The 23,962-nt window shown below is 40.1% G+C and overlaps 2 protein-coding genes across 2 annotated transcripts; both read left to right on the forward strand.

The window, feature by feature from the left end:
* The first annotated feature begins 228 nt into the window (after nt 1-228).
* On the forward strand, nt 229-9,175 carry LOC141790936 (ubiquitin-conjugating enzyme E2 G1-like). Its single transcript, XM_074671102.1, has 6 exons — nt 229-419; nt 4,415-4,517; nt 6,732-6,829; nt 7,006-7,184; nt 7,280-7,387; nt 7,470-9,175. Exons 1-5 carry the CDS (start codon nt 377-379, stop codon nt 7,364-7,366), a joined length of 510 nt encoding a protein of 169 aa, XP_074527203.1. The 5' UTR covers nt 229-376; the 3' UTR covers nt 7,367-7,387; nt 7,470-9,175.
* Nucleotides 9,176-12,571: 3,396 nt separating this feature from the next.
* rad9b (RAD9 checkpoint clamp component B) lies at nt 12,572-23,850 on the forward strand. The gene is made up of 11 exons (XM_074670167.1): nt 12,572-12,605; nt 12,863-12,933; nt 13,038-13,175; nt 14,825-14,939; nt 15,165-15,264; nt 15,780-15,886; nt 16,090-16,196; nt 18,720-18,784; nt 19,036-19,158; nt 21,901-22,108; nt 23,731-23,850. Exons 1-11 carry the CDS (start codon nt 12,572-12,574, stop codon nt 23,848-23,850), a joined length of 1,188 nt encoding a protein of 395 aa, XP_074526268.1.
* The last annotated feature ends 112 nt before the right edge of the window (nt 23,851-23,962 follow it).

The following is a 23,962-nucleotide window of genomic DNA, read 5'->3' on the forward strand; positions in this document are numbered from 1 at the left end:
GTACCAATGGTACACATTTAAACTTTTACTGGTTAACATGTCAGAATTTATGCTGTGGACTGATTAACGAGTAAGAGCTTCAACTAGCGAACCAGTGCTGTCCAAGAGCTTTAAGTGCATGAAAATGACCGTTGATATCAAGGATATGGAATACATGCTGAAAGGCTTATATCGCCCTCAATACAATCATGTAAACACTGTCAACTACTGTCGCGCATGCGCACAGTGAAAACCAGCAGCTGAACCTTGTGTCAAAACACAGAGGGAAACCAGCAGCAGCAGACAGCGCTACATCTCAGTCCGATTACAGCTCCGACTTCATTTATTGGGTAGACTTTGTTGACACAAAAGTGTTTTTCATAAACGTCAGCGTACCATGACCGAACAATCAGCCTTACTTCTTCGAAAGCAACTGGCAGGTAATAAAACTCAGCGTCTCAAGTAACTGTGCCCGATTTGTGGGCTAGCAGCTAACGTTAGCCCTTTTATAGCGACGCAAAGCTGTGTTTATGCCGTAGGTGGAAGCTCTTAAAGCCTATATAACTGAAGTACTATACCGATACGTTACTCTATACAGCTCTGTTAACAAAGAACACCTTTTAATAATAATTTTGCCAATCAAACATTAAACATATATACCTGAACCAACAGCTGAGTTGCTAACCTTGCTAGCGGGCTAGCAGGTTCGACATTAGTTAGCTGACGGAACAAAGGAATAATCAATACGAGGACTCATCTTCTGCTTTAATGAATTTAGATATGCTGGTGTTAGAGGCTTGGATATTTAACATCTCGTAGACACATACACTAACATACCAGGAGTAGCCTGGTCAAAATTAAGACTCAAACCTCTTGCTATTAACACTATCGTATGTTTCTCACGTCAAGTCTGAAACGCTGGTTTGTTGGCGGCTGTAACACGTACCTCATTATTTAGCCCTGACGGTAAAAATCAAAGATACTTAATGTGTCGACTTGTAGACTTGACAATAGCCATAGATATACGTGTAGCTGACGGGAACAGTGTTTCCTGTCTTATTAATGTCAGAAACACGGAGATAGTAATCCCTCTGGTATTCAGTTCGGTCTCCGTCTGGCTCATAGTCCAGCCCTGAATTAGCCTGAAATGACTCAATCATACACAGTTAAAGTTATAAACTGATCCGTTTTAAATAGAAGTTGTGTGGTTTGAAATGTACAGCCTGTAGTTTGAAAGAAGCAGAAAGATTGGCAGACTTTCCAGAGTCTACATTTGTGCCCGTTCATCTACATACCCTTGCAGAAGTTGAGAAATAATGGCCGTTTCATGGAAAATATGATACAAGGAAATGTGCTTTAAGAAACTCTTCCTTTTATTTACAGATAGTGGCCAGGCGAAGCCTTTTCTTATCACATGACTTTGGCTGTTATGAACTATAATGATGACCCTCATCAATAGTTTACTTACCCGGTCAAGTATCCACCTGTGACTTGTTTTATTGTTGTTATATCGTCAATATGAGCTCTACATATTTCATCTAGAGCTGCACAGTTGTCGAAATACTGAGTCATGGGGAAAACATAGTAATTGCCCAAGGACTTGTGAGAAAGGTGGTTGAACTTTATAAACCAGGAAAAAGATATTTAAAAGATATCCAAAGATTTCAAAATAACAATTATTAAAATTAAAACTGTTAATGAAGTGGTAAATTAAGCCGGCTGTAGTTGAGATTCTGGCATAAGAGTAGCAGGCCTCTGTTTTAAAGAGTAAGAATTAATCATAGCTTTCTATGACTTACAGAGCACATTGTAACATTTGTGCGATAAGCTAATTTTGGTTTCTCTATGCGCAGATATGTGAATCACTGCCTTTACAGGGGTTGGCTCAATTCACTTCTTCTTGCTGGTGATTCAGTTCAACAGTGATTCAGTTCATTTATATTTTTGGAAACCACGATTTGATTTATTGAACATCAGCCAAACTGTGTTTATCAGGCAAGGTTAAATAGAGACACAAAAATGAGAGTTGGTGTTAATTCAGTGCAACTGTTCAGTCACCCTGAATGAAAAATGTTAAATTAATACAGTTTACAGCAATTTGAACATTTTTCTGCAGGCACTGATTTGACAAGCATTATCAGTTTATTGAAATCGATTTAGTTTTAATCCAGCTCTGTTGTGTATTTCTAGCTGTAGATGTAAATGAATGGCTCACTCAGAGGTTTGAGGGTAATTGTTTATATTATTTACTGACTTGCAGTTTTTCCACTTGAGCAGCAGCTCTCAAAGTGTGTGTGCCTGTTTGGTGGGTGTTAAAAATACATAGAGGAGTCACAAAAGACCTTTAAAAAAAAAACAAAAATTATGTACAATTTTATCTGTTTTTGTGAAATGTTAACAAAAACTATGCAAACAGGATATTTTTTTATATTTTATTTTTTTACATTTCTTTGTTGAAGACCCCGATGTGACTAAGGCAGGACAACAGCTGAACCATTGGAGGCAGATTAATTCAGGAAACACATTAGTAGACTAATTTTCTAACACTCACCTTAATTAAGTAATTTAGGCCTATTGTGTTTTTTTTTTTGGTCTCACCAGCAGGGGATTGTTTATGTCAGTCACTGCCATTCCGGGGTTGCACTCTTGAACCCCTGAACTAGGACAAAATTGGATTGGTTAATACAACAACAAAACAGCTTTGTCGTTGATTTTTTGTGAAATCAAACCTAGGATTATCTGCAGCCACTTAAGGTTAAATTTTTACTAAGAAAAAAAGTTCTGACAGCTCACTTTAGCTTCAACTGTACCTGTAATTATTTGCCCATTAATAATGTGAGTGATTTTCAAACATATTGTATATGGCTCTGATGGTGTCAGGAATTGTGTATTGTTTAAAGTGCAACACATACATCGTGGGCTTGACATTTTGAGTTCTTGGTTCCAGATTTAGTTTAACTTTCACAAAAATACCAAATTTAGATTTCTGTATTCTTTGCACTTTGCTATTTTTTTTTTTTTTTTGTAAAAAACAAGTTGGCTCCGCTAACATTAATACTATTTTAGTAACTAGTGGTGCTACAAATCACAAAATTCACGGATCGGATCATTTTTCGGATCAGCAAAAAAATGAAAATAAAAATAAACAAGTTTTGTCCGTTTATTAAACACTTTAATTATTAAATCGAATATAAAAAAGTAGTGCACAAGGCATATCTTCTTTATAACATAGTTTCTAATGAAAAACTATTTAAAGTCCAATATATATCTCCTTCTTTTAAAATTTAACAATGAACCAAAAATCAACTTAAAGTGCAACAGCAACATAAAAAGGCATATCTCCTTTTAATATTGGTTGAAAGACCATTAATAAAATAGAACTTAAAGGTAAACATTAGAAGACATCCTCCTTGAAACAAGGAGAGTGAAAGAACCTGAGCTTATAATTTCAGATTTTTTTTCAGAAAGACACCCCAGATATAAACAAACAGATATAAACAATATGGGAATGGAATGCAAAGTGAACGGCATGTCGTCCTCGCTCTCATAATCACTCATCTTTACGTTGTTATTGCATAATTCGTCCTGGCAGACTACCTGCGTTTGTTTATATCTGGCACGTCGCGCACGTGGACTGATACACTATGCGGCGAGTGCCTTGTAGCCAGCTGTGGCTCTGCAGCGGAGGAAGCGCCTTTTTACGGCACAATGAGAACTAGTGCCTTATTTAGCTGTGTTTTTGTGTGAAAGTAACACACTGAAAATTCTCTGAATGAAGCATGAATGCAGAGCGATATCAGATTTTTTCGGTGGGGTTCCGTTTATTTGTGTTTTTGTCAATTAAAATATGGCCCCGTCTGAGTGCAGAGGAAACCAGCAGAGGAGCAGGGAGGGGGTGTTTGGTGTGAGCGCTCTGGGCTTCTGCTGCACAAAAACACCGCTGTAGGGGTAATTTCTGCTCTAAACCTTGTGATAGGACCCAACTTGTTCCATCCCGGAGTATCACTTTAGGCACGGCACGCTGTGTATGGCTAGTGTGTCGCGGGGCGTTCAAGCTCCTTCTCTCCTCCGCTTGCCATGTCTGCACACCCCTCTTCTCTGCTCGTCAAAAGATGTGTGCGGACGAGCACACAGCTTTTCTCAGAAATCAATCCGCGGGTCACGTGTGTGCCGAACTGGTTACGTCGATCCAAACAGATCACGGATCAGTGATGATCCGTTGCACCAGTATTAGTAACAGACCTCCTTATTCTGGGCTTTGTGAAAGGTCTCCTGTAAATCTCTGCATTTGACTTCTCTCAGATGTACTTATCAATCTTGACCTGACTTCTCACTTTTTCTTAAATACAGACCTCTCACTGGAAACTTCTGAAATTTATTTTACGTTCAGTTTGTTGTATTTGAATATCTCTTTTTCCTCTTTTTTCCCCCACAGAGCTCAACAAAAACCCAGTGGAGGGCTTTTCAGCTGGTTTGATAGACGATGATGACATATATAAATGGGAAGTTGTGATCATTGGTCCTCAAGATACCCTTTTGTAAGTGAGAAACACCTTTTGAGTATATCTCTTAATAAAAAGAATATGGTAAAACAAAAAAAAAATCACGTATTTCAGTAGTTCATTTTAATAAGTGAAATTCTTATATTATATAGATTCAGTGCATTTAGAGTGAAGTATTTCATGCATTTATTTGGTTCACAGTTGAGGAAAAGTCGAAATTAAGAATTTCTCTGAATTAGACTATTGTGATTTTTTTTTTTTTAATAAGGTGTCCCAGCTGATGAACTGCAAACACCTGCAAAGGTCTCCTGAGACTTTAAATGGTCTCCAAGTCTGGTTCAGTCAGAGTATGGCGGAGGACTGGAGAGACTGCTTAGAGCCCAGAGTAAAGTTTCCACAGCCACCCAATCAGACTATAAGGTTATTCAGCACAAGATCAGACTATTAAGATGCATGTGAACAGCTTAGTCAGACTGAAAATGGACTGAGCATAGCTTGATTAACACACCTAGGTGATGCAGTTGAATTCAGCAGGTATTGGTGTGCCTCTGCGTTCAGCGTAAGCAAGTTTCACCTGTAAGAGGAAGTAGATGATGATGAGAAATAGGATTGCTGGGCTCCAACAACCAAACACCATGCAATGTAAATAACACCCAAAGTATGCAAGACGCATAAAAAGCTACAGCAACACCCATCATGGTGTGTGATCATCGTCCATTAGAATGTTGCTTCCTCTCCAGGGCTGGGTACTGAACTTTGGTCCATTTACCGCACAAAACCTGAATGCCTCTGAGCTTTGGTACCCAAAGGATTAATCACATGATCAAGATCTGATGATGCCACCAGTGATTGGCTTTAATGTTACATGTGGGTTTTAGCCATAGACTGTAAAAAAAAATGGACGTCCTCTTGCTCGGCTCGAAGAGTGGTCTCCACTAAAACTGCTCCCCCTGGTGGCTGGCTCCAGTATAGGTTTAAAAATCCAGCTTTCCAGCCATTCCAGATGAGCTGTGGTCAAACTTTAAAAAATTAATACACCTTGTAGAAATGTTTCTCACGTTTGATTGTTGTGGTGATTTGAAGATATTATTTTGCTGTCTTTTATTCAAGTCCTATTTTTTCCAAAAAGTTTTGTTTTCAATAGTTATACCAGGTTTAAAACGAGGCTTTAGGAAACGTTTAACGATGATTGACAGCTGCTGTTCTTGTGTATTTTTTTTCGAGGATTGTAAAATATGTCGGGAGGTAGAGTCAGGAAGTGATTAGACTCTCGTCAGAAAAAAATATATATATTATTTTTGTCACCCAGCTCCACCTGGATTCTCCCAGAATTCCTTATCATCTCTACAGCGCAGACTCTGGCTCCAAACTGCCACCATGGTGGCGCCTGTGACGGGGGAATTTTGGCTTCAAAACCGTCCAATGATAAATGGTGGAGCCACGCTGTCCACTCTGCAGTCTGTGGTTTTAGCATGCAATTGTTACTAACTTAACAACTTTGTCCCTACATTTAGTGACTTTTCAGACCCTTTTAGTGACCTTTAAAAAAAAAGTGACCATTAACAAATCTTGTGACTTTTCTGGAGTGTGGAGATTGATGTTGAAACGTATTGATCTCCAGTCTTGGGTGCCTCTCAAGGGGGCAGTGGGTGCTCAGCCCCTCCCCTCACAGACAAACAAGTCTTCCTCGCTCCCAGCAGTCTCTCCCAGCTACATGGGCATGTGCTTCTCTTCTTTGGGTTAATTGTACCAGCCACAATCCAAGATAATGGGGGGAAGTTTTCATTTTGACATAAAAGAATATGAATAAAAACTGACTGAAAAAGATCATTTATAGTTATTATTAACGTGTGTGGTGTAGTCAATACTGTCAGTTGTTTGCACCTGTTCTTTTGCTAAGGCCTCCTCATGTTCCCTGAAGTCCGGAGTCAACGCAGAGAGGCTGATTTTATTTCTCAGCAGGACTTCACTCCTGACCACAGCCTAAAGATCACTGATTGAATGAATGTTACTGAGCGAGATTTGTCAGCAGACTGTCCAAATCTGAACCCCTGAGAGAATCTGTGAGGTGTTGTCAACAGGGAGATGAGAGACACCACATGAGCTGAAGGCTGCTGTCAAACATTTATCACTAATCCTTTTGTTCTGGTCTTATTTCATATTCTGGTCTATGATTCTATATCATATGAATCATGAAAAACTCTTTCTGACTTCTCCTCCCTGCACCTGCTCTGTTTCATTGTATTCCAGTGAAGGAGGGTTCTTCAAAGCATACCTAACCTTCCCTTATGATTATCCTCTACGGCCTCCAAAGATGAAGTTCATCACTGAAATATGGCATCCAAATGGTAAATACACCCCAAAACTCTTTGATGTTGACATAGCTCAAGTCTTCATTACCCAAAAAGAAAATATTCTTGATGATTTGGATTAATTTCAAAGTTATTATGATTCAGCAGACAAGTAAACAGCCGGTGATTGTTTTTTTTTCTGTTTGTAAAACTGATGCTTCAATTCTTCACAGTTGCTAAGAACGGGGACGTTTGCATCTCAATTCTGCACGAGCCGGGAGAAGATAAGTTTGGTTATGAAAAGCCTGAGGAGCGCTGGCTTCCAATCCACACAGTAGAGACAATCATGATTAGTGTTATCTCCATGCTAGCAGATCCCAACAGCGACTCACCGGCTAACGTTGATGCTGCAGTAAGTTTACACAGCTCATGGAAATAAAAGTGCTGTTCATTCCTCGTCTTAAGCTGTCAAGTGTTATTTTAAAACCTGTGGTGTTACTCTCACAGAAAGAGTGGAGGGAGGACCCAAACGGTGAATTCAAGAGGAAGGTGGCCCGCTGTGTAAGAAAGAGTCAAGAGATGGCATTTGATTAGGAGTCAACTGTAAATTCCAGGGTGAGTACGCTGAAAAGTGATGGGTGTATGTACAACAAAGACGTGCTGATGGAGGCAATAACTCATCATTTTTATGTTTCAGTTCAAGGAAATGCCTTCAGAGGGATAATTTCAGCGACAGGCTTTTGCACCCCTTGTTTTGCCAGTCAGAGGAATTGGTTGGCCTCAACCACTTTTCTGTGAATGGTTGTCTTTCTCCGCAAGATGAGCCAATTTGAAAACCCCTACCAGCGAAATTAACCTGTTTCCTACCTGGAATTGTATATTTAATGTTATTTATTTTGAAAAAAAATAATGATGTAAGATATGTCACTACTGTAAATTAACTTGCTTTTTTATCTGCTGCTGAACAGTTTCTACTTTATACCAGGTTTCTTATGCAATTTAGTGGTCAAGATTGTGTAAAACAAAACGTAAAACCCCGTTACCATTAGGTCATCACTTGTTATCCTCTCTTGACACTTGCTACCAGATAAATGTTGGCCCCTACCACCTCCTGTCAGATGATGTGATTTATGTTTTTTCAACACTGTCATGTAATCACTGTTGCCTTGTGTCGGCTTCCACACGGTCTGCTCGTTGTTCAGAGGTGAAGATGTTTCAGAGGGACTGTATCAGAGTTCTCATACCGTCTTAATATTTCTGAGAAAGACTTCCTGTTCCTGTGTTAGTTACGCTGGCGTACGTAGCTATGAAACTATAACCCTCAAACCTGCATGATCCCCACAGCAGCTCTGTTATGTATTTCTAGCTGTAGATGTAAATGAATGGCTTACTCAGAGGTTTGAGGGTTATTGTTTTATTATTTATTGACTTGTAAGAGCATAACTAATGTGAACAGGAGGTTTTTGCCAACTTCTCAGGAGCACACGTCATTGGTTGTCAAAAAGAGCTCATACTCCCCCTTGACGTGGTCAGTACAGATATTTGTTGACGATCATGTAGCCCGTTGTCTCCTCACAGGGTCGTGATAAGTCATGGACCACCAAACACAGTCTGCTCGTGTCCTGGTTAACTGATTCCTGAGCTTACCTCAATTTGAAAGGACATCATCTATCAGCATCTGTCAACATAACGTAGAAATAGGCTTTGTTGTGACACACCCGGTGGGTAAATAGTAATGTGTAGGTCACGTTCTTGTTTGAGTTCAGATCCTGACAACATCTTTAGTCCTTACAGATTAGATGATAGTTACCCCGTTACTAAACCACTGAATTTGTAATTCTTGACAGAGAGTAGAAGCTAATCCACCACCTTGTAAATTATAAAAACGTGCTAATGGGAAATAAATCCTCCTTTATTTTTAAATAAGTCTAGCTGGGGTAGATTCTGGAAAACATGGGCTTTGCTCACTGTTCTCGATGGTGTTGCTGAATCTAAAGCCATGATGACATCTATTTGGGATCAGCGGTCAGTACGGCTGGTCCCGATCCATCTTTTGGCGCATGCAATCAGGTTTGAAGGGGTTGGGTATGTTTAAATATGAAACCATTGTTAGTACACTCTGGGTGAATGTGATGTGTTCAGTTAGTAGATTTCTGTAGACTTGATGATCACATAACTGCTGTTGACATTACCTTTTTCAGTCAGACTTTTCTAACCTACCATGACCTCCTCTGACCGGTGTTCACTGTATTTGCACAGATTTGGTGCGTTTGAAAATGTCATTAAGCAATACGCCCTGAAAATGGTGTGTCCAGGTAATCCACCCTTAACGCCATTTTTCTTTTTTGTTTGTTTTGGTTTCTCATTTTGTGTCGATGCAATGTATATTGGACATGATGCTCAATAAAGTGTGTAAACAGACTGGTGGCTGTGGCTGTGTTTTACATTTTAGATGAGAACATGCTCACGGTTCAAGTACACCAGATCCCTGCGCTGTAATTGGAGGCCTGGGAATGGTGTCAGGTTTCAGAGCTGGCGTCATTTCACACTAACAGGCTGTGCTGGTTCCACACACACAGAGCTCACAAAGATGTTAGCAGCCTTTCTGGGGCAGCGACAGGAAACACTTTGATTTTGTTGATCTGAAACTATGAAAAAGCAGGTTACTGTTGTGGTGCAGCTGAAAAGAGAAAGCTTATTAGAGAAAGGAAGTGGTCACATCTTAATGAGGTAAGACCACGCTGTGAGTTTAAACAGTCAAATGAATGCAGTTGAAAGATTTCTTTTATTCAAACTGAGCTTCATTACTGTCACAGAGTGCATCCACACGGACCAAGATATAGCAAAAATATTTTTCTTTATTTTCCAAACATGATTTAAATAGCAAAGCAACACTTTGAGGGAGAGCTCCTCATGGAGACATATCCCAACTTTTCTCTCCAGTCCTAGGCTCTGGAGAGGTCTCCTTACTCTCTGCCATGCTACACCTTTTAACACCTTCCCCTCAGGTGCCACTGATTACCCCGCACTTGCAAAAAAAAAAAAAAAACACACCGGTAACCAAACCTTTCACCATTAACATCCTGTAACTTAAAAGAACACTATTGATAAAGATGGAATGATGGATTAACGTTAATAACAGAAGAACATGAAATAAATAAACTGATTGGCCAATCCTTAAATCCAAAATAAGTTATAGACAACCTTTAACCCCTAAATACAACACAACACAACACAACACAACTCCCCATTTATGTTCAAAGTGTGAATGAATATATGAAGGTGTATGTGTATGTGTGTGTGTATGTGTGTGTATGTGTGTGAATGGGTGAGTGAGAGGCTTAGACAGACAGAGCAGCAGGCCCAGCAGAACCTCCCTTCACAATTACCTTCAGGCCTGCTGAGCCCAGACACAAGACACAAAGATGGTGAGTCAAACAATCTTAAATGATTTGCTGCAAAAACTGAAATCCAAGCATGTTTTTTTTTTCTTTTTTTAATTGTGTCATCAGACTTGATGTACGCCACATGCTTCAGACAAGTAGAGAGAAAAGTTTTATTTCAAGATGTTAAAAGACAAAAGATGATGCCTGGATTGCATGTAAAGAGTAAAAATTCTGTCTATGCTGTAAAAAAAAAAAAAAAAAAAAAAAAAAGGTCATGAAATATTTCACTTGGTGGGAAAAAAGTTTACGGACACCCTGCACACTTGTAAAATAGAATCCCTTTTAGGTCTTCATGTGCAATTTCTTTATGTTCAGTCACAGCCAAAATACTAAATAAGTAAAAACAATTGTGAAAGCCTTTAAGTTCATTGGTTCCAAACACATGTAAAAGTTATTCAGGGACAAAAATGACCAAAACAAGAGCCTAACCAGGAAACACCTGAAGATACAGATTGACAGGTACAGCTGCTACCAGAGAACCAGGAAGTGCGGACGAGTCCTTCAGCAGTTGGATCCAGTCTGCAGAAATACAGACCAACAGGCCAGACCAGCTTCTGGGTCTGGATCTGAGAGGCTTTCAACCTGGAGGTCTCCTCTGTTTGCAGGGCCAGGCTCTTTTCTGTCTGTCTGTTCCTCTGCTTCTCAGTATTTAGGTCTCTGAATTTCTCCATCTCACTAACAGCTTCTCTAGCTGTGGCCTGCTTATTTGTGAGCTCAGCAAGGAGAAGCTTCCTGTCAGAGGTAGTTTTGGTTTCATGATGTTTAAGCTGATTTTTTAACCGCTCCACCTCATAAAGCAAAGCCACTTTTTCCTCCTTAAGCCTTGATTAGAACAATTGTAAACATCATAAAATGCTTTATATCACTGCTAAACATATAGCAGCTGAACTTAAAAACAGTGTATCTGGAGTATTTAATCTAGACTGACCTTCAGGAGGGAACCACTGTAGGGTCTCTGTTCTCTAAGGGTCCTGAGGAGGTCCAAACTTGCTCCAGAGCTGCTGCTGTCCCTCTGTTGTTTTTCCATGGAGGTTGTGTTGAGCTGCTGCATCTCTGTGTGATTCTCCGGCTGCTCTACCAGAGAATAAAAAACTCTCCAGAGGGTCGTCTCTGCAGCCCTGAAAATCCTCAGCTACCCTCTGACCTCCCTGGAGGACATTTCAACGACCCGCTGCTCAGGAGAGCTCACAGCATCCTCAAGGTCACATCACAGCCCAGTCACCGCCTGTTTGACCTGCTGCCCTCAGGCCATTAAATCATACACACACACTTCCTTCCTCAGAGCAATTACTGCAATTAACACAAAACACACACACTCACTGTGCTATATGAGCCACTGAGTGTAATATCTTTATCGTTTTGTGAATATGTCTATTTACCTGCTTGTTTTTTTATTTTTAACTTGCTGATATATCTATGCATCGTTTTTATTTATTAATGCTGCTTTTGTCACCCAATTTGATCGTTCTTGATGCATATAAATCTATCTATTGCAACTTTTGTGTTATAAAACCGGATGTCCATCATTCTGTCTTTTTTTCAAAGGAGACATTAGTTTATTACTAGTGGGGAAACATTGTCTATCCCTGACATCCAGATACGTCAAGCTAAAAGTCAAGATCAGGCATGTCCAAGTTCAGGTTTATTTATGTAGAAACCCAGGTCATTCCAAAGGGCTCAAACACTTTATGTTGCAATGATGAAAATGATGAAGATCTGAACACCCCTGGTCAAGATGTGCAGTTATTCCTTACTCTGGCTTTCTGCAGGTGCATTCTTCAACACCTGTCTGGACATAAAAACACTTTTTCACTCGGTTACCTGCAGGGAGTTGGGTAATATAACCCCAAATTTCTCCCTGCAAAGTAAGTACATGTGCTCCCTTCCTTAGACCTCCCTAGAACGTCATGTGTATTATTTTCCCCTGTACTTTTCATAGTATACTGATAGTTATAATATTAATTATTATTATTGTTATTATTATTTCATTATTGTTGCCAGTGTGATTTAACAGATTGTGTTTATTTTTATACTCAGAGAAACTTCAGCTCTGAAACTTAAGAGTTTTATTCAAATAAAATACTTAATTTTATGAAATTATTTTCCCCCCTAACCATGCAGCCCTATTTCAGATAAAACAGAACTTAATCTCCTGTATCATCCACACCTCATGTGTACTTCTATTCCCAGCTTTTAAAAACAAGCATTGCAGTGTGTCTGTATCGTCTCTACAAATTGGTCACTTCTTACAGATTACTGAGGATTTGGAAATATGTAACTGCTGCTGGAAAACGCGTGTACATTAAAAATCGGCTGTGCGCATGCGCTTTAAGCCGGCCCTTTATCGTTAAATATGAACTGTCTGCTCGAAGGAAACTTTGTTAAAGGTAAAAGTTAAAGTTCAACAAATAGCTGAAACATATATTCGTATTTTTATGCTGTCAAGTTGATGAATTTTCCCCAAAAAAATCTCCAAATAAGTTGTTTCGAGTCATATTAGATAAGGAAATTATTAGACTGACGCTAGCTTACTTTTTGTTTATGTTAGCTTGTCATTAGCCGGTTTATGATATTGGTACTTTTTGTTATTTTTATTTTTTATTTATTGTTCAAACATGAATGCAAATGGTTCCTCCCTCCACAGCTTTTGGGAAGGCTGTTCATGCCCTGGCACGGATTGGAGATGAGCTATGGTTGGATCCCATGGTGAAGGGGGTGAGCAGCACCAACTGATACTTACATCACTGAATGTTATTTGGTATGAGGTCCAAACACATTTTCGTGTCCTCTTTAACCCCTCTGTCTCCTTGGTCTCCAAGCTGGCACTGAGATCAGTGAACTCAGCCCACTCTGCGTATGCCTGCTTCCTCTTCTCCCCGCTCTTCTTCCTGAACTACAACCTGAAGTCTGCGTCAGAGCAGGGCAGTACACCAGTCAAATGCAAGCTAACCATGAAGGTATGTCAGTCATGGTGGTAACTCATCTGTTCAAAGCTCGAGGTCAGAGGGTCCTAAACCTTCAACCTGTAACCCCCAAAACAGCACTGCAGGCGACCAGTGACTTTCTGCCATGGGAGTGCACAAATAGAGCAATACAAAAAAACAAACAAACAAACAAACAAAAAAACACCTCCAAAAAGCCACAGATGCTTATTTATCTGATCTAAAGACCTTTGTGCACATATTGCTGCGTTTCCTAAATGCACCTGTCACCAGTGATGCCATAGTTATCCTGGCTTAGTCCCTGAGTCCCCTCTAGTATTCTGGGATTTTTAACAAAAAAATGTGGTAAACAGATCGAACATCTTTGTTTTTCATGGTTTCATATCAAATTAAAATCTTTTTTGTTTATATATTTACAATGAAAAGATGATATATGCAATTTGAACTTGAATTGCATGTTAAAAAAAAAAGAAAAAAAAAGCAAACCAATAAGTATGGAAGTGTATTGTGGTTAATACCTTACCTTTATTGACCCGGTAGAAACCAGTAGAAAGTTAAGGATAAGACATATCTGTGCCGAACAGGATTTCTGATCCGTACGGGACACAGGAGCCACCACGCATCCATGGGAGTTGTCTGCAGGTTAGAGGGTCTCACGGAATTTCGAAGAAGCTCGATACTTCAGGAAAAAAAAATACACCTAAAAACAGGAGGAAAAAATTACCATGAAAAACAGCAGGTTGAGGTTCTCGAGGGATTTCTAAGTATCTCGGTACTTCAGGTAAAAATTTCTCCGAAAAACAGGAAGAAAGTAATCTGAAAACAGAAAAAAAAAATACTCATAAAAACAGAAATAGTTATAACAAAAAACAAACCAATAAAAAAATATTAATCAGAAAAACAAAATTAATCACCACAAAAAATTACTCATAAAAACAAAAATAATTATAACAAAAAACAAACCAATAAAAAATGTTATTTAGAAAAACAAAATTTATTACCACAAAAAACAAACTGAAGAATAAAATACTCTGAAAAACCTGAATTGTTTTTTTTTTTCTTTAAGTGAATGCAATACGCTTCCGTAAATGAGAGAGAAAATTAGTTAAGTTTATTGGAATAAGAAAAAAATCGTAACACAAGAAACCGAACAAGTGTTTTTTTTTGCAGGTTTCATTTCTTTATAAACAGTTCAGCTGACATTTTTGTCTTTCATATCTTAAAATAAGACATTTTTTAACTAATCAAGTGGATAAAAAAAGGATTAAACTCTCGTTAAGATTTCAGTTTTTAAGGTGTCTCAATGTTCCACTACCTCATTGGTCCAGATCATAGACTGTATAAAACATTGGCCCAGTCTCCACATGGTCACCCGTCTTTTCTTGATACCGTGAAATGAAGCCAATCTGTCGGCTTTGAGCTTCTTTTTAACAGCTACAGGGCGCCTGTCAGTCATGTGACCTGAGCTGTGTCTCTGATTGGAAAATCAAGCGATCCTAATAACTTCTAAACCACCGAGTTAGAAAAAAATTCAAGATTGATTATTGTTTTTAAGATATATGACACAGTAATGAAAGTGCAACACATCTGAACCAATTGTTTTTCTTAAGACTCTTACAGAGGTGTTTGAACAAGGACTAAAATCCTCTCTGATCTTCTTGTAGAGCGTTCTGCCTCTTTTCCGCTGTTTAGCATCTGTTGAGCGCAACGTGGAACGATGTCAGATATCAATCAGCTCTCCACACAACCAAGTGATGATCCAGTTTTTCTGCAGGCACGGTAGGAACAGTGACTTTGTGTTCCAGGCAGGCAATGGACAAATGGATATCTATATAATTTATATACAAAGTTTATAAGTTTGTCATTGTGTATATGTTCAGAATGAATGCAGGATAAGTGGGAGAAAATGAATGAATGACTGCTGTTAACATGATGCTGCAGCCGCTGCATTATACATTTCCAGCACTTGGTGGCACTGTGCTCACATGTCTGTGTTTGTGGCAGGCATCACTAAAACCCACAACCTTCGATTCCACGAAAGTGATGCCCTGCAAGCTGTGTTCGCCTCACACCTCTGTCCCAATGTGCTGAAAGCTTCTGCCAGGTTATCATCACACTGATCTGTTATCCAGTTAGAGCCTTATCTCCTGACACAGAGCTAAAAAAAAAAGTCTTCCAGTGGGGAAAAAAAAGTTTGCTTGAAGTGAGAACAATGCCTTAATTCAAGAAACTTTACCTCCTTACCTCATCTGCAGATTTTTAATCACTTCAGGTGATTATCAGACTTCATTTTCTGGACTTGTCCACTGAACAATGTCCATATTGAGTCTGATTTGATGCTTTTACTAGAAATACACTGATGTGATTGTTTTTTTTTATTGTATCAACACTTCTTGATTAATTTTAACCACTTTTTCTAATGTGAGGTCTGTGAAACTGGTGAGCTGCATACCAACGGTCTCTGGCATCTCGCAGCTTCACAGTAGTTTAGTGAAATCTAGCTTATCCCAGTGATTGACGGAGGATTAATAACCAAAGCATGTGACCTAATAAGATAATCCATCACTGCAGCTTTGACACAAGTTTTCCTCTCAGTTTCGTTTTGCTTCACCTCTGCAGGCTGCTGAGTGATATGGTGATGCATTTCCCCGTATCTCAGGAGGAAATCACTCTGTCTGTGACTCCTCTGAGAGTCAGCCTGAAGAACTACTACGAGGCAGGATATGGTGAGTTAGAGTTACAGCAGCCTTTAACCCTAACAGTCCTGCAGAGAGAGACCTTATGACGGGGTAAAAAGTCTCTGCTGCAACAGCAGCGTTAGTGACTGCCATTAAATGCATTCACAACATGTTTGAAGTCCAACCACGTCTTTAAAAACATTCAAGTTGTTGTGCAGACGCTGTTTAACTTGGATGCACTTCTGTCCCAGATCACATGAAGATGATGTACACGGAGATGTCCTTACACCCAGACGAGTTTGACTACTTTCAGATTGGAGAGGACTCTGATATAACCTTCTGTCTCAAAGAGCTGAGGGTAACAGGTTTATTTATAGAGGCTCCTTTAACCTGTCACATGAGAATGTGTGTGTATGCAAAGTGTACAGGACAAAAACAGAATTTTAAGAAAATATTTATCTCTTATTTTTAGTAAAAACATCTAAATAGACTCAATTTACTCCATATTCACTTGAAACGTCTAGAAAAAATGTCTTAATTTAAGATATTACAGGAAAAAAATGTCTGTACTGCTTTAAAAGAATAAGGAAAAAAAGAGTTTTAGAGATCAGTATATTTTTTAATACAAGAAACCAAACAAGTCCATTTTTCTTATCCCACTGCTAGCATCTTAAAAAAATTTTGTAGTGTATTTGTGTCTTGTCAGGAGCAGTATTTCAAGTCTGAGAGGTCGTAATTTTTGCTCATGTAACACAGATACTGGAGGATCCTGCAGCCTCTGTGCGCAACAATCTGAATCCTTTCCACGTGACCTTTCCCCTCTCCGCTGTGACTCATCTTTATAGCCACAGATAGGGTGACAAAACAGACAAATATGAGACCTGTGCGTGAGAAAAGAGGTGTAGTTCTAAAAGCTCACACATGACAAACATTATAAAAAGTGTAAATATCATAACTGGTACAAATGTGTTCAAGGATGCTCAATTTTGTTGTTTTGACGTATTTTTAACTGAAAATAGAGCTAAACAAATAGAGTCTAAGTGATTTCTAATGTCACATCCAGAAAAAAGATTGAACAGTTTTAACTTAGGGGATCCGTCCTAAAGTTTGGTCAAGGCTTCACTGTAATGTAGGTCAACTCTTGTCCCTGGTGCCTTTGAAAGAAACCCCGCTGTGCAGCTTCTCATTAAGCATTAAGCAGACTGGTCCTTTAGTTCCTTTTGGTTTCAGAAAACCTGATATGGATAGATTAGAGTCTGGGCTGAAATTTGTAATCCCCTTCAGTGATCATCATCTAATATGAGAAATACAAAGTTAAAAAAACATCTTCCCATAGTGGTGAGATGGATTTTTACACATTCTGATGTGTAAGCTTCATTTTCTTTCCCTTTTTTGTTTCTGTTTTTTATGTCGTTGTTGAAGAGGACAGGACAGAGGGTAGAGGAGGAAACAGAGAGTGGGGAGTGATGAGAAGGAACAGAGCTGCAGGCTAGATTTGAACCTGGGACACCTGCTTGGGGGCTGTCCTCATGTGGTGCTCAACCTAACTGTAAGGCTACACCAGTGCCTTGTGGATAACATAGGAGCAGATATAATCTATATTTTATAGTTTTAAAGTTTTATCCTAACCTAATTGTTTATTTTTTTGTGGAAGTTCCTCCCAGAACTCTCTGGACTCAGCCAATAGTATCCAGCTGCGTCCCTGCAGACCACAGTCTCACGGCATAATTGACCAATGCAATGATAATTGGCAAAAAAGTCCGTTAACTCATAATAACACATATTAAAAACAATAAAAAAAAAAAATCTCAACATGCACACACTAACTTAGACATTTCTATGTTGGTTAAAGGGGACATATCATGCTGATCCCTGATTTAATACTTACATATAATATAATAAAGTTGAAAACAAGACCTTACACCCCCTGAATTTTCAAAAAATGAGATATTGTATTTTTTCTGATATCCTAGAACGAGATTTGAAGCCTCTGAAAATAGGTCATTGCCATTTGGCCACGAGATTTCGACCTTTGTGACGACACAAGGATCCTTTCTTTTTATTGGAGTAATCTGATAAAGCAGCTCCTCCTCTGTGATGTCAGTTAGTCACACAACCGCCACCGAGGGATACACCCACCAAGAGCCGAGTATAAACGTATAAACTATACATGTTACAGTACCGGTTTGACTCACCACACTGAAGCGTCCTGAGATGATCTGTGTCCAGGTGGATTTTCTTCCTCCTGAGCTGCAGAACCGTCCGGGTCTGACTCGGGGTCCAATACAAAAGGACGTATCCTACACTCTGACATTTTATTAGTGCTATCAATGCCTTACGGTGAAGTTTTGGCAAACAGCAAACTTGCTCGGTCTGCTCCATTCAATATGGCGATTTTGTAAATACTGCCATGCTGCAAAAACTGTCCCCTGGCTCTACCCCCTCCACCCCTCTGATAGAACTGACCAATCAGAGCACAAAGGGCTGTGACGTTGCGAGGTTACTGGAGGTCATTCTCCAAAAGGAGCGATTCAACGAGATCTTCAGAATGGCCTAAAATGAGGATATTGAGAACGCTATTGTGGGGCAATGAAGGAACTACATGACTTGTACTGAGGGCAGAAATGCTTTACAGGCATCCTAGTCTGGCATAGTGAAAAGGAGAAACAAGCATGATATGTCCCCTTTAACTATCAGAAAACTGTAATGCCATCACTTTTGAGTGGCATAATAACGGCCTTGCCTAACACGTTGCAGTAGTCTTCATCAGTCTTTCCAGAGCTGACAGTTGTAAACATGCACACTTTGCAAACTGCTGTTGAGTCATTTCATCAGTGGATCTCAGATTGTCCCTGTGAAAAGTTTCTGATCTGTTTCCCAGGGCTTCTTGTCCTTTGCAGAGTCACATTGCCTTCCAGTGTCGGTCCACTGCAGCGCTGCAGGAAAGTAAGTCTGTCGTTTTTATGAGCACAAGTAGTTCCCTGATGATCTACAGTTCTGAGAAACAGTGTGGGGAGTGTCGTAAATAAGACTTTCATTAGCATACTTCAAGCTTAGATTTCAACCACAAAACTCTGTTAGCTGCTCAGTAAGCTAGATGATGTGATCAGCTGTTTCACCCTGTTAGATGTGGTGACTTAAGGAGGATGTCCCAGGAATGCTTCATTACTGCTTCACTGTGTGTTGACTGTTTGCAGGCCTGTCTGCTTCTCTGTGGAGGACATGGTCCTGGAGGCCACTGTGGTGCTGGCGACCCTGATGGACTCTGACAGCAGAGGCCCCTCTCAACCTACAGCGACCCTGCCCCACACTGCACCCAGGTGACATGGCTGAGCTGATGAAAGTCATTTTTACAATCACTTTGCTGAGTCTGCTCCTGCTCTGATCTAATCTTAGTTTTGGGGGATTTTGGAGCAGACAGTTTTCCTACACCTCTGACACTGAGCAGACTCCCCGCAGGACTCTACCTGAGCTTCTCTCCTGGCTCTCAATCAAGGCAGTTTGCCCTCACTAGCTTTTTTTAGCTTCCTGTCAGGGCGTAGTGTTACAGCAGCAAGCCTTGTGTCTGTAGTGCAGATAAATAGGGCAGACCTAGAACATGTAGGGTAAGGTTAGAAGCCTGTCGGTGTCACAGTCAGTAATCCCCTCATCTCTGCTACTCTATCCTGCTGGGCTGTTCTGCCAGCGCCACTGTCTGTTCCACTCCCTCTCTCCCCTTTGTCATGCTGTGCTTTCTTTAGGCTCTGGGTGGTTCCTGTCACACCGGTCCCTGCTGTACTTTCAGCATCTGGGTCATTCTGAGTAGGCTTGCTCGTATACACTGCTGGAAGTTACTGAAAACGGGCCTCAGCCTGAGGGCTCCTGACTTTAACGCCCAGAATTTCAACCACTCCATTCTTAACCTGCATGTTTCTGTCTTCACTCATCACTCAGACTGCTCTGAGCAGACGTGGTGTGTTTCTGATCGTCATGGTGTGCTTGAAAACTGGTTCTCTGCGACTTCAAGAGTCTTTAGAAATACAACCAAACAGTCTGGAGTTGTCTAGAGAATAAAGCTAGCCTGGTTTGTTGACTTCTGAGGAATTCTTCTTCTTCTTCTTGTCTGGATGTTTTGTTTGCACACTCAGTGCTTAAGGCTATTTAACAGCTGATTCAGAGCTTTGTCAATAAATGTCTTTTAAAAAAAAGGAATAAGCATAGTTTTAATTGCCTTGTCTTAAAGAGGGGGTACTGTGCCTTTTGGCCTGTATTTTGTCCCTCTGGTGTCCCCATGGTAGCTTTACATGATTTACAGCTCATAACAATTCCCATTTTCTTCTCCCTAGAGTTTTAGCAAACCCTTATTTATTCTTCTTCTGTTCGAAACATTTCAATTTGGCTCCTGTATCTTTAAGGCTCTCAACTCCACAAACTCTCTTCCTACTGATTGGTTGGCGCTCTAAAAGCCTATTGAGGGGTGGATCTTGTTTTTTTAGGCTTGATATTAATAGGTCTGGAGTTTGTTGCAATCCACTTCGCAATTGTGTCAATTTGTCCAAGGTCAACAAAGAAAACTCCTTTCTGTAGAGTGGACATATACTTTATGTTGGTTAACACACACACACACACACACACACACACACATATATATATATATATATATATATATATATATATATATATATATATATATATATATATATAGATATATAGATATATAGATATATATATAGATATATATATAAGACTTGTAGTCAAGACCGCCTCAGCCGAGACCAAGACACTACCAAGACCAGAAGGTAACGAGACCAAGACAAGACTAAGACCGAGACAGAACAAGCCAAGACCAAGACTTAGCCAAACCCAGAATCAAGACCGAGACCGAGACCAAAAAAAAGAAAAAAACACTCTAGAGTTGGAGTTAATATTACACCATAATCTGCACAAGTTGAAGAGCAAAAGCACCACCCTGGGGTTCAACTGCATGGTATAAATATGAAATTGTATTATTTCAGTACAGAGACAGTGCATGTCTTGTGTGTGAACTGTGAATTAATGTGTCCGTCGAGGTATGGCTGCGTCCCACTTCAGGCAGGAGGCATATACTCAACAATTCTATATTTTCCAGATGCTGGAGAAGTGATGTGTTCATTTAACAAAAAGCAGATGGAGTGAGACAGGAAGTTGTGCACTGACACCACCCAAAAATGCCCAGTGTCTTTTTAAAATAATCATATTTAACAAGGTAAAGATATTTATCAACAGTCAGGTAGAGCTATAGTTTGAAACGTGACAACAAGCTTACTTTGTCAGTTTGTCCCGTAGTTTAGTACCCGGCTATATTTAGCTCTACTCACAGCCCGTTGCTCTGAGACATGTCTGTAACGTGTAATGTTAGTGAATCCTGTTTCTGTCCTACCAGAGCTCATCTACCAACTCCAGCCTCACCAAGCAGAGCTAACATAACCTCACTCTTCATTTTATTGAACTGCTGCATATGGGTTGGAATGAACATTATCACAAAGTTTAGCCAGTGTTTGAGCTGTATCTCTCTCCTGTTTATCTTTCTTCTGCTCTTCTGTCATTTTTCTGTCTGACAGTTTGGCTCCAGTGTTCACCACCACTACAAAATTAATCACAGAAATCAGTCAGATTCAGGGACTTCTACAACATATAAATAAGTATGAGGTTTAAAAATTTGCACATGCTTACTATGAAAATCCAGGATTGTTATTTTATATCCGTGTTAAAAACGTGGTAAATCAGAATACCCCTCTTTAGTTATCCAGGACAGAACCTCTTTTCTCTTTCTCCCAACATGAACCCTTCTCCACTCCCTCCTGTAGACTTAACAATAGATCCACGCACCTCCTCACACCTCCTCACACCTCCTCACATTCTCAGCAGCCACTGTGACTTACTTGATCTTCACTTCCTGTTTCCATACCTAGAGAAATGTCTTTGCTAAAACAGGTCATGGCAGTGGTTCAACAACTATACTGCACTAGGCATCACAACTATTTCTGCCTGTTCTGAGACCTGTTATTACCTCTTGATACTGACAGTGATGTGTGTGTCCCCAGGTGTGCAGAGGCTGCTGATCTACCTGTGGGTTCATGTGAGGCAAACATGAGGGAGCCTGTTGATATCACTGATGTGACAGAGCTGGTAGAATCCAGCCAGGGCAGCCCGATAATCAGCCCACCTGCTCTGATGCTGCTGCCTCACATTGATAGATGCTTTGTGCCAAAGGACTGCACCAGTGCCCCCAATACTCCTGCCTCCTCCATGGTAACAAGAGCCTCCGGTTTATTTTTAAGACAGAAGATGAACTGAAAGTGGCCACCAACAGGCTTTATAGTCCTGTAAGGTCAGATGGAAACTCCTGAAGCGCTTCAAGCGTTTTAACTCATCTCTAAACCAAACAGGAATAATCATGCATCAGCAAATTAGAAAATCTGCGAATCTGTAAACTGATCAAAATGTCCTGGTTGGATCTCCCAACTGGTTTATGATACCAGGGGGGGCTAAAACCTCAAGGTTGCACTATAGACTGTAAAAATAATGGACATTATTTCACTTGGATTGAGGTGAGGTTGCTACAAAAACTGCTCCCCCTGGTGGCTGGCTGCAGTATACGTCAAAAACTCTGTCTCCCCACTCATTTCAAATGAGCTGTGGTCAAACTTTAGAAAATAAATACACCTCATAGAAATGTTCCTTGCATCCATATGCTGTGGTGATATGAAGATAATATCAGGCTGCATTGTGCTCAAGTCTTTTTCTGAAAAAGTTTTGTTTTTGTTAGTTATTAGAGGTAAAAAACAGGGTATACATCACGTTTGACAGCTACTGTTCTTAAGTAGTTTTTTTTTCTTTTGGGGGTGGGGGGGTGTAGTCAGATAAGTCCAGAGGGAAAGCCCAGAAGAAATTAGACTCTCAAAAGAAAAAACAAAAACAACACATTTTTGTTACAGTCTATACCCCTGACAGACCTCCAGAAGGCTGGCCAATCAGAGGGGAGTTTGAGGAACGTCAAAGAGTCAGCAGCTTTAAAGAAGTGTTTGAGACAGAAGCTCAAATAAGGGTTCTATTTAAACACTAGTGAGAGAAAATAAGGGGACGTTTACACGACAACGGTTTTAGGGTGAAACTCTAAAGTTTTGTTGTATTTCAGCCTACGTTTACACGGAAACGGCGTTTCAGTCGACTTAAAACGCAAACTTTTGAAAATGACCTCCAGAATTTTTCTGAAACGCTCCCGACACTGTTGCCATGTAAACAGTAAGCTGGCGTTTTCAGTGGAAATGCTGACGTCACACTGCCTCACACGCCTGCATACAAACGGACAACAGTACAGTTGTTACGATCGTCATGAACTACTGCATTGTGCTTGTGCTGCTCAATCTGCTCAATCTGCTGACTGTCTTTCAACAAAATGAGCATCTGTTTCTCCACTGTTGCGCTTAGCATTCCCCAATACATCAGATGACCGGCACAACTCTACTTTGGTGGAGATCTCCCAAAAGCGGCTTCTGGACAAGACAGTTATAGCACCACCTACAGGCCTGGCATGCTTACTACAGCGTTTTCAGTCCATCAGCGTTTCCGTGTAAACGCAGATTTTTTTTCACAGCGTTTTAGCGTTTTCAGATGAAACCTTGTCGTGTAAGTGGGGCCTAAGATTTGTTTTGAGTCATAAGTCATGTAAAGATACTACAGTGGGACCAGAGGGACAAAATAAAGACTAAAAATAGATAATACACCCTTTTGAAGGTGAGAGCAGTGGTACTCTAACCATGATGGAGCTCTGATATTCTTTTTTGTTGTCCCAAGGATTTTATGTAAAACACTCTCCCCTTTGATTCATTCAGCAAAAAGACTGAATCTGGGTTGTGTGTCTCTCCCTGTAGGTGTGCTCCCTCCTGTTTCAAGCCCTGTCCTCAGAGAAGGATGGTGACTGTGATGCCATAATGCCTGTTCTGGCTTGTTACAGCGACGAGGACGACAATATGGAGGACGAGTGCACATGAGGCATTTAACTTTGAGAGCCGTTGTAAAACTTCTTCATGTCAAACTGTTCAAACATTTAAATGTTAGAATCTGATTAACCATTTTTTTCCCCTTAGGCTATTCAAGTTTTTC

Source organism: Halichoeres trimaculatus, unplaced genomic scaffold (assembly GCF_033239565.1).
Source record: "Halichoeres trimaculatus isolate MK-OKI-2021-1 unplaced genomic scaffold, fHalTri1.1 fHalTri1_scaffold_5, whole genome shotgun sequence".
Taxonomy (NCBI): domain Eukaryota; kingdom Metazoa; phylum Chordata; class Actinopteri; order Labriformes; family Labridae; genus Halichoeres; species Halichoeres trimaculatus.